Below are 12,092 nucleotides of genomic sequence, written 5' to 3' on the forward strand. Positions count from 1 at the left end.
AGAGCTTCTGCATGTCCAGATGTTTGTGGATAATGACCCCAACTTGTTCCCTGGATACCTCACAGAGTCTTTGCAATGTTTTCGGCTAGTATTCATCTATCATCAAGGATCTTGGCAAGCACTGCATCTGTTTTCAGGTGTGATCACTGTGGAGGATCTTCCTGACCTGGGGAAGGGGGGGCATCTGTTATCTCAGGATGCCCAGTTTTGAACTTGGCCACCCTTCTGGCAACTGTTGAATATGCTGGGACACAGTTTCCTAAAGTCTCACACAAAGTTTGGTGAATCTCAGTTGTGGACTTTTCTTGAAGCACGAAAAAATTGATGATTGCCTGCAACTCTGTGTCTTCGAATTTCTTCAGAACCTCTGACATGTCTTCTTTTATATCCTAAAAGAAAAAGAAAAAATTATTACAATTTGATGAAACATGGGGTTAAAGGGTTTTAAGATATGCTCTTTCTTGTGGTTATATCAGTTGTTTTAATATAATTTTTTTGTTCTAGGTGAATATATGAACTTTTCAGCCCCTCCCCCCCCCCATATTTATGTGTACATAACATGTATAACATGATTTTTAAAAACTGGTTCCCATATTTTATGCATCTACCTGCCCCATAAAGTTCTAATTACATCTTCTCACCCCAAATTACAGAGGACAAAAAATTAATTTTAATTAATGTTATTCAAAACAATATTCATTACAATACAACACAATGTCTGCTTAAGTAGGTTAAGCATGAAAAATACCTCAGAAAGATATAAATCAATAAGCACATCATAGTATATGTGCTACTTCTGCACATAAGATGTTACAAAATCTACAGAACTTCAATGAATAATTTAATTACGAAATTTAAGTTTAATAATAGCCTCTCTCTTTCTCTCTCACACACACACACACACACACACACACACACACACACACAAAGGAATAACAGAATATACTGGGCTGCAAGAGCAATACCAGATTGCTCATCTTTATAAGTATTTGAGAACAATATGTAGTATCAGCACTGCTTTGTCACTTTATTATATGAACCATTTCTTCTTTCACAGTAAAACCTGAACTGTATTCCAATATAAGCAAGGAAATTATTAAAGTTCTTTCTCCAGCCACAGTTTAGCTTTTAGCTTGACTGTGTGTTTCAGCCAAAAAAAAGTTGAAGACTTTTATATAGACTTATAAAGTTATATCTCATCTTTCTCTTAGTGAATCATACACAAAAGCTCACCATGACTAGGAAACATATAAACAGGAAATATATATACAAACATGCCTGCTTGGTTGGCCAAGTGGTTAGCATATCCGCTTTTTAGCCAAAAGGCTGGGGTTCGAATCCCGCCATAGGCATGGATGTTTGTGATTGTCTGTGGAAATACCAGTGGTGGTCGGTGGTAGATGGTGTTGGTGTAGTTGCGGACAGTTGGCAATTGAATGGTGGAGACAGAGTTGTAGAGCAGGTGCCCTCCCTCGAGCTCTTGAACTCCCTGGAGATGTCAAATAATAATAATAATATCAAATTAATGCTAAAATAAATTGATACTATCTATGTCTGTTAATTATATGATCTGCTACATGAAAAATTTAGCCACCAGTATGTAAAACTGACTCGCACACCATCAGATGATACCATTTATAAATTACTCTTGTCCAAAATGGGAACAGAATCAAAGAACATCATCACTACTAACTCACCTACAATGGCTCTTAGTACATACATGCTTGCATGTTATTAATGAGTAACATGCAAGCATGTTACTCATTAATAAGCCACATCTGTCCTTGTGCACACAGTAGATAGACCAGATGTGGCATTTCATAGCCTTAAAAAAAGGCATAATAACTTTGCCTGTGTGTACCTATACAAAACATACATACATACATACATATATATATATATATATATACATACATACATACATATATATATATATATATATATATATATATATATATTCACTGGATTGGAGTCCCAATCCAGTGAATTTGGCAGCCAGAGCATAGTCCGACCACAAAAGCGAGAGCTGTCATTGGAAGACTGCCAAGAAGAGTCAATTCATGTTGAAGGGGAAAAAGAAATAAGGCAATGTACGAATTGGTCCCCAACATGCAAAATCACGTGCTTTATACGTAAAATTTTCCAACTGTTATACAAGCAAAATAGTTACCACTTTAAAAACTACAATGATCGTAAAAGAGAAGTTAATTTTCTGACCTGTAATAATAAACACTCATCTCACAATATGGATTGATTACCCTATTATTGGAATGGATTCTCCTTCTTTTGACATGCACAGAAGTGTCGAAGGGTCTCGTATCTGTGGGCATACTATAACACTTGTTATTGTTAATATGTTTGGCAAACTGCTCTCATTGATAATGATAACATAGAGTGCCACATCACCCTGCTAGAAAACAGGAATATAGGGGTGTATCTGATCAGCCACAATGGATACATGCTTTACAGCATTCATAATATGGTCAATGGGTATTGGAGCTCTAAGTGATTCCATAAAAAATATCCCCCATATTATAACTGCTTAGGAATATTAGGTACAACAGCACTGTTGCCCTAGAGCTTTCCACGGAAAGTCTGAAATACAATACAAGCAAATGAGCCATGAAAACAACACAATTTACAGATAATATATACTAGTGGTAGTAGCTGTGTGATGATGACAGTAGTATCATGTAGGTGGAGGATTAATTAAGGGAGATGGCGAGTTGTAGTGAAGTAGTGTGCCCTCCCCTTGGAGGTGTTATGTTGTGATATTTCCTTAATTTTATATTTTGTGTTCTTCTTCCTATTTTATTAGTCTTAAAATATCACTTTGCAGTGTTATTATAATAAATTTAGTTTAATCCTTTATCCAAGTATGAGCAAACAAAGTTTGCACCTGAAAGTATCTTCAGGACTGGGGTAAGGTGGTACAACACCAGGCAACTCGTTGCAAAGGTGGAGCAAGCTAACATCACTCCTATCTCAGTATCTCCCATAATGCAAAACACATCTCCTTGCGGATATGTATAATGTTATGTATTAAGGGAAGGGCCCAGTGTTATACCACCTTACCCCAGTCCTGAAGATACTTTCAGGCGCAAACTTAATTTGCTCACACTTGGATAAAGGATTAAACTAAATTTATTACAGTCTAACCAAGTGAAAAATAAACTTTTAACATCAAAAAATGTAGTGTTATTACTTTAACTATATACTTCTATGGTCTATACTCATGAAACTAACATAACACTGCACTCTCGCATTTACTGTAAAATCGATCAGACAATTGGCAGATTCTTAGAATGATTAGGTATATTAAATAATTAACAAAGGGTAGACCTCTGAATAGAGCCCTATCCTCAGTAATATCGGTCTGGAGTCACCTCCTAATTCAGGTTCTGGCAATATTTATTTGATCAAGCTGAACCAGCAAGATCCCTAGGTTAGAAATTCATCTTCACCAAGGAGTAATCTTCAGAAAATATACTAAGCTAATCAATTCACTAATTGCTTCTTATCTCAGTTTATCTATGTCACTTAATTTACTTTAGTTTGCAATCGTGGTCTCTGTCAAATAATTCTATCCCGCTCAGATTTAGATATTAGCAAGCGGTGCATTGGATTCAATTCAAGGCACAAACCAGGTTAAGATATTCAAGATACATTTATTAAATTCCTAAAGTTACACATTTATAAGAATGAACTCAATTGGAATATAGGTATCCTAAATAAAAATGTAAAGCATAGCAACCGTATTTTATACAACAATTTAAGCATAGGTTAATTCCATTGCACAAAATTTACTAGCATCCTCCAAATATCCTTACTAGTCTACACATTCTCTCAAATTAATTCAATCACATCGGTAACTTTATAGATCATTACTCACAACAATTCAAACTACATCTTATTCAATCAATTACTTGAGAAATAGCCCTAAGACTTAAAACACTGCTATCCAATATTCGCTATAGTCCTTTTCCTACAAGTATAGAGTTCTGAAACATAATATCTCTTTTCTTCTATATCACAATATTCCTCTCTTTCTTAACAAAGAATTATAAAAGGTTTTAACATTACCATATTTCTGGAAGTATATTCATTCTGTCATCTTATCTTTACTTCGTCCGGAATGTCTGGTCTTCTTCTAGACGATTCTAGAAGAATCGTCTAGAAGAAGAGTGATATTCTAGATCTCACAGGCTAGGCTTGGACTTCATTATTCTGCCTTTCTTTCCCATTGTGAACTAGAAACAGCATGGCTCGGACCGATCCATGTGGACGTATATGGCGGTCATTTCTGTCAAGCTTGCTCAGAATGCTGCCGATTATCTCCTCGTCGATTCCTTCCGTACGACATCGCGAAACAATGGCCATGAACAACTACACACTATCGATAAGATCCTGAACATGAACTCGTCCCGACTTCACAAGAAAATCCAAAGCAAAACCGACAAAAGACTCCTTGAAAGGGAGACAAACCCCTTTTATATCCATTACCTTTGGCGCCCTCTTCACTCCCATACCTTTCTGCCCAGCACCCGCTTTTTGCGTACATGCATTTTTTTTTCTATTCGCATCTTCCTGGAGAATTCCGTGCGCATGCCACGTCTTTCTGGAAAACACCGAGCGTGTGCCGCCCCGCACGTAGACAATTTGCCGTATGCTACGCTATTCATCCGAGGTTTTCATTAGTGGACTTTGAACTTCTGTTACATGCCTTAACATATATCTTATAAAGAATACTTCTTCCATTATAAATTCTTACAAAAAAATTACATCATTTACCTTTAAGTAATATTACATAAAATAGTTCTAGAATATGATTAATTATTTAATGAATCATGCATTTATAATACTTTAAAAAAAAAAATAAATAAATAAATAACAAATATAGGTATTATTTCGGAAAACTCCCATGTTACTCCTCTTAAAAACTATTCTTTTTACGGCTATTTTGCCTGCTTTTGTTTAGGAGTGCCCCCCCCCCTTTTTTTTTTAATGTCATTGGCTTTTTACTCAAGAATTTTAGCCCCCCCCCCCACACACACACTCCCCTTTTAACACCATAACAGCAGAAGTATGCACACCACAGAAAGAAGACAGGCAACAACATCCAAGAAAAGGATGCGAATTTTCTTCTATTATGCTACATATATTTGTCTCTAAAATACATCTGCAATGCCCTAAAAATGCTTGAGTAAAAAGCCAGTGACATTAAAAAAAGGGGCACTCCTAAACAAAAGCAGGCAAAATAGCCATAAAAATAATAAATAACAAATATTATCTCAAGTGAAGGTACCAGAGTTTTCTCTGGCAAAGTCACCTTCACAGTGAACGTTTCTAAAATTTTTATGTTTCTAGTAATACCATTGTTCTTGATGTTATTATTAGATTGCATTAATTTCAGAATGAATTTAAATTCTTAAAAATTAATGTCATTCAAGTAGTCATTTATAAAATCACAGATGATGTCTCACTGCAGTGGGACATTGGCAACAGTTTTATAAATGACTTCTCAGTACTCAAAGTACATGAATATTTTTTTTTTTTTGGCATAAGGAAATCTCATTTATTTTCAGAGGAAGTAGATGAACCAGACAAGAAATAAATGGAAATCGGTCTTTAGGATTCATCATTAACATACAACCCAGAGATGTCCACACATTTTACTTTCCTAACCTTCCTATGGCTAAACATCAGAAATTCTTATTCTAATATACAGATTTATATCAGCATTTCTAGTAGAAGTTTTGTTGTTAATGATATTACTGGATTGCTGAAATTTCAGAGGGCATTTAAATTCTTGAAAATTAAAATATTATGTCAGCAATAGTCATTTATAAATTGCAGACAATGTCACATTTTCTCAGTAATTTGTTCATTTATTATCATCTACAAGGTTTTTTTAAAGGATGTATTATTTTTTCAGAAGAAATAAACCAGTCAAGAAATAAACAGAAATTAAGTCAATAGCATATATCATTCAGATGAGGTATACAGAGGCATTCCTAGCATTTTACTTTCCACAGTGATATGTCTTCTCTGTGGTTCAAATTCTCAGGCAACCTTAAATAATGTAAGAAATAACTATATTCCAAATTTGGTCAGAACAGTTAAATGATGCACAGAATAGATATTAGAGAGATTTAGTTAAAACTGGTATAGAAGCATCAGTGAAGAGTGCCCTGAGGAGCAAATGAGAAAGAATTAGAAAACTAGCAGGTATGTCCATTTCTTTTTTCCCTATTTTCAAAGTATTCTACGTATTTTGTTATATGGATGTGATGTTCTGCAAGTAGTATCTAGTTGATGAACCTAGTCAAATAAAAGTGACCAATGAACTGAATTGATATTTAATTCATATCGAATATCAATAATATTCGATCTGAAACTAGAATTACAGCAAACTAAAGCTGTAATTTTGTAATTTTAGAAAGCAACTTTCTAAAATTTGTTCAAAGCATGATATCAGATCCTTTAATTTCTCCTCCCATTATTAACCTGTAAACACAAAACTTTAATATAACACACTTAAAACCTAAAGTGCATACTAGAATAGTCAGATAATTTTCTTCACATCAGCATCCATTACAATTAAAGAAATATGCCAACATAACCAGAAAGATCTTGAGATGAGTATACTGTGTATCCATTACAATCACATTTATTCATCAGTGAGTTTTCCCATTTTGTGGGTGAAAGAACTAAATTTCTGTAGGGTAGAAACTTCTTCCACTTTTAGTTAAGAATGGCTAAATCAATTTTGAAATGGTTATAAAAATTGTTCTTTACATTCTTGAGTGGATTTAAGCTCTGCTCTTTCCACATGTTGTTCTTACCAGTGCATCTACAGATGCTCCATCATTCTTTACAGAAGATATGTTAATTCGATTTCTGACTATCTTCAGGCAACATATAACTGAGTAGAACTAATACTCAAAATCTCAACTTAATGAACAAAAATCCCAAATTGCCAAGTTTCATATTTTGTAACACACATTTTTATTAAAGACTATAACATCTCTTCAATGAAAATTAATTTCAATGCAACTGTTAATCTAAAAACTAAACATGAATAATATAAGAAATTTAAAATTGTTAAATAAATTACCTGAATCATTCGAACTGGATTATGGCCAATGCATCCTTGTGTAACTTTTGTTAAAGTTTCTGTGAACATTAATCGCAACTCTGGAGCTTTATTATATACAATATCAATTTGAGGCCACCAAACGAGACGTGGTTGTGTAATAATACGATACAATGAGCTCACTAGAACAAAATGGTATGTAGATGGAGAATTCAAATTGAGACACACTTTAAGGGCTTCATTGTTGTGAGGATTAATGCGAAAACATGAAACAAAACAATCAATCATAAGATCAACATCTTGGCTGACAGTGGAAGGACTCCGACAAAATGGCTTGCTTGGGTTGAATAAAAGAACCTAATGAAGTAACATACAAAAACTAAATTATAATCTTTGTCAGCTTTATGCATAACAAACCACATTCTTTTTAAGCACATTTATAATAATATTGCCAATAAAAAATTTGGCATGCGAAAAAATAAAATTTTCACATGCCAAAGACAAAAACATGTGGAACTGATCAAGTAATGTCATTTGAGTTATCAACAAGTATGTTTCACAAATTACCTTTTCTCGGTAACATATTTACTGACTCAATAATTTTTTCTGACTTTAGCAAATAAAACTTGCTAAAGTCAGAAAATGTAAAGTATTTTTTCAGCAAGATGAGAACATAGTGCAAACTAATTTCATGGTTTTCACTTTCTTCTTCTCATTCTAACTCAAACATGGATTTCATCTGACTACTAGCGTGTAACATGCTTTTCATTTTTGCTATTTATTAACAGAGAGGATCTAGATTCAGAAGGAATTTAGAAAATTGGCATTTTAATTTTCATGTTTATTTAGATGAAAGATAATTTTCATCACTAGATGTGAATCAACTGCTTAGTAGAGAACTGAAATGCACTTTCTAGAACACAATTCCTCAAATATCTAATTCTTGGTCCTTCTACAATATTTATAGATGATGTAAGGGTGGGTAGATGCAGGATGCATTAAAGATAGATTTGCGTTCCCTCCCACCACAACAAAATGTATATATTAGAGTAACTGCTCACTACAGTGAGCATCTACTGTAATAAATACATATAATGGACAGAGTAGAATTAGACTGAGTAGACAATCTCTACAGTGAGCACTATTATAAAAAAAATGATATAGTGGACAGAGGAGAATTATTTTGAGATAATTGTGCTCACTACAGTGAGCACCATTATAATGAAATAATATACTACATTAAATTATTGAAAAATCTCAAAGTTCCACGGGAGCAATAATGGAAATTTTAGCTCAATGTTTTCTTTTTTTTTTTAAATAAATTTAATAAAGGAATTTAATTAATAAAATTAATTATTGGTTAATTAATACTTAAAACTACCTGTTTATATGACAATGTCTATACATTTCATGGTAGGATATCTTGATACACAAGACTCACATACAACCATCTTGCTATCTCTGCCTAACTTTTTTTTTAAACTGAGAATGCCAAGGATCCATTAGATTAATGTGTAATTAAGGTGTCTAGGAAAGGGAGACACCCCCCCACCACAAGGTGAGGAGGATCCTGGGTGCTGGTTATTAAAATGCGTTAGGAAGATGTTACGAGTGTCAGAGCCACATGGCCATATGGAGAACACATCATCTACATAGCAAAGTCAAACTGGAGATCTATTATAGATGAGCAGAGGTCAAAGTTTTTTCTTCAAAGGTCTCCATGAAGTAGTTTGCTAGGGAGAAGAGAAATTAGAGACCCCCTTTATTTGTTTATAGAATTTACCTTGTCAAATGAAATAGCCTTCACTAGTGAATTTCAACAAGTCTGAGATACTGGGAGGAAATTATGCTTGAATAAGGTCAATGGCCTCCAGAACATTTTGCCACATTCCTGATATCTACTTTTTTTTATTCTCGCTGAAGTCTTCCCATGACTTTTGATTAGATACTAAGCACATAGCTTAGCTCTCATCTTACATTTATCTTTGTATCCCTTTAGGGATTATGCTGATTTATTTGCTAGGAACTTTCAATATGCTTTTTTTCTTGTCCAGATTTTCTTGACCCATGTGAACTTGTGCATATCTTTATGTTGGAACATGTTGTTTGCAATAACTAGTCCATATTCAAATCAGAAATCCAACAGATACCATTATTATTAGCTTTGCCAATCAAACTGTGATTTCATCTTCATAGCTTCAACTATTAGGTCACCATAGAATACTTCCAAGACTGCAATCTCCCTTCTCCAGATCATTTAAGTAATACCAACAAAAATAAAAACAAAATCCAAGATAAAAACTGTGATAGCAAAAACTGAAATTGACTGAGAAAGCAACTATCTTAAACCTCCAAAATAATGAAATAAAATTAAGCAATTCTGAAACAACAGCTATAACAACTAACACAATGCAATCAACATCCATTCCCCCTACATGCTCTCAGAAAAATTGACAGCTAAGCAACATCAAAATTATGCCCAAGTTTGCAACCAGTAATAAAGCAAACTAGTAGTTCAATGTTGTCTAAATTATTTAGTAAACTTGACCTATCTCTCACTGGTTTTGGGCCATCATTCATCCATCTTTCTTTGGAAGAGTGCTATTCACTTCTGTTCTGAACATATGTGTAGTTATGCACCCCAAATCCAGCCAAGTGAAATCCATCGGGCATATTTCCTTATGCCATAAGAAATTTTCCAATTGTTTTAATCTTTCATATTTTTGACTATTTACATAATACTGTTCCAAATTTTAATACAAATTTCACTAATTCTTCTGTTATACTGATTGTTCAATTTCTTTCCGAGTTTTAAACATTATATGCTTATTCTATTATTTGCCTACTACTTGAGCATGATTAAATTTGCTGTCTGTACCATTGGTTACTATTATCTGAGATCTCCAAGGAGTCAAAGGGTCATCATGGGAGGCTATATACTACCCACAACCTTCATATCTTCTGTTAAACTTGTTCATGCTAGATGCACTTAAAGGCAAACTGTTCACTAGCTCACTACTCGGTGAAAGAAAAAAATCTAGCTCTTAAATATTCCCATAGAACTTAATTTCAATGGGTGCCCATGTGTTCTCTGCCCAACTTCCGTATAATGAAAAATTTAATCAGACAATATCCTATAACACTCATTCAGAAATTTTTGGACCTTTTATCATATTGCTTCTCTTTCTCCTGTTTATTGATGTTTACTCTAGTGTTTATAAGTGTTTACAGTCTATGTACTTTCAATCTATCCACAAAATATATATTCCATAATTCCAATATTCTTTAACACATTTCTTCTTTGCAACATTTCCACAGTTTCTTTATCCCCTCCAAATTCAGAAAACCAAATCTTTGCACGAGTCTAGGTGTGGTCATATCAAAGCCATGTAAAGAGGCAAAATGAATTCCCTCTCCTTGTATATCAGTGTTTGCTTCAAAATTGCAATTATCCTCTGGTTGTATTTGCAATCTGTGATCTCTAAACTTCAAATTTCTAATCCCAACTCCAAGATCCCTAGTCTCACTGATTGCTCATAGCATAATACACTGTTGGAAATCTCATCATACCAAAGGGCAAATTCAGCATTCAGCACATGCAGTACAATATGAAATTTAAAAAAAAGATATGAATATAATATAAAAAACTAAAATTGCATGTTTAAGTTTCTGATCCATTCTAGTGCTTGGAGAAAATCAGATAAGTTATCTTGATAAGCATGCAAGCTACATTCAGAGGGTGATGAATTGTTTGTTTAGGAGCACTGCAGTCACATTGAGGACAAAGGCATTTTTCCCCCCATTTAAATAACAAGTCTGCACACATTCCATGGTTTCATTAAGAAATCTATTCAGGATCACCATGTCTTATAGGGGCAGTTCAAGAACAGAAGATTGGTAAGCAATACCTTGAAAGCACATTTGTAGTTGAGGATCATCCATGACTGTATACCACCATCTTGTTCATTCTTTTCTGGAAATAAAATTATTTGTAACTAAGTTTTCTAGTTCACATATTGTTGGTCATCTAGATTTTAATCAAATTATTCAGCTTATGTAAGAGCCTTTTTCATGTGGTATTCTATCAAATGTCTCAGTGAAGTCCAACAATATCACAGAATATCCATTCACTTTATTCAACTCAGCAGTAACATTATAAAATATGAAAAAATTGCTCAAGCATAGCCTCCCTTTAGTAAATCTGTGCTGTTCCTTGAAAAATATAGCTGGTCTGTCAACACATTCCTGAATGCAAGTTCTTACCAACTTCCCAAATTCATTTTAAAAATTCATGGAAGTATAAAAAAAATTATAAAAAATAATAATGCTACAAAAAAAAAAAAAATCATGGACTTTATAAGTTAAAAAAATGTTCAGTTTTGTATTTACATACTACAAAAATGTTTATTTGATGTTTTTTTTTATGTATTAAACCCAATAAAACATAATTTGGATTAACCTCTTTTTTTCAATTATCCGGTCTCTGGCAATTCCCATACCACAGATAACTGAAGTTTCACTGCATTTCATAGTTTCTATGCCTTAATCATAAAATGACAGGATTTCAGCCATTATGTGATAAAGCAAGGTGCTGCTATATATAATAAGCTTGCTTTTAAACTCACCAATAATACAATTAGGAGCTTCATGAATAAAATTTCAGACTAATTTATATAATTAGGTTTATCAATGATCCATTTCTCATCAATTTATTCCATTCTCTTTCACAGAGATGTTCAGTTTCTGCTGCCCTCACTTTCTATAAATACTTTCATGGTCACTGTTCATCAGAATTGGCAATCATAATTTTCCCTTGCCCTCTTCGAAATCTTTTAAAACATATATAGCAGTTACTCAATGCTGTTTCTCAGTTCAAACGCAAATTTTTCTCCCACCTTCATTCATTCAACTGATGTCTTTTGACATCAGTAGAATGGTACCCTCTAGGATTGAACAGGCAAAGAATCCACTTAAGTCTTCAATTGAATATTAACGC

At 33.6% G+C, this 12,092-nt stretch overlaps 1 protein-coding gene across 1 annotated transcript in view; it reads right to left on the reverse strand.

Annotated features, from left to right (window-relative positions):
* Nf1 (neurofibromin 1) overlaps positions 1-12,092 on the reverse strand; it is a 1,119,557-nt gene that overhangs the window by 918,239 nt on the left and 189,226 nt on the right. Inside the window, exon 12 of the mRNA XM_090400295.1 lies at positions 7,118-7,453. Coding sequence (XP_090256421.1) covers positions 7,118-7,453 — 336 coding nt within the window. The remainder of the gene's footprint in view (positions 1-7,117; positions 7,454-12,092) is intronic.

The sequence above is a fragment of the Typopeltis vanoorti genome, chromosome 11 (assembly GCF_054136105.1).
Source record: "Typopeltis vanoorti isolate ZY-2024b chromosome 11, IOZ_Tvanoo_1.0, whole genome shotgun sequence".
Taxonomy (NCBI): domain Eukaryota; kingdom Metazoa; phylum Arthropoda; class Arachnida; order Uropygi; family Thelyphonidae; genus Typopeltis; species Typopeltis vanoorti.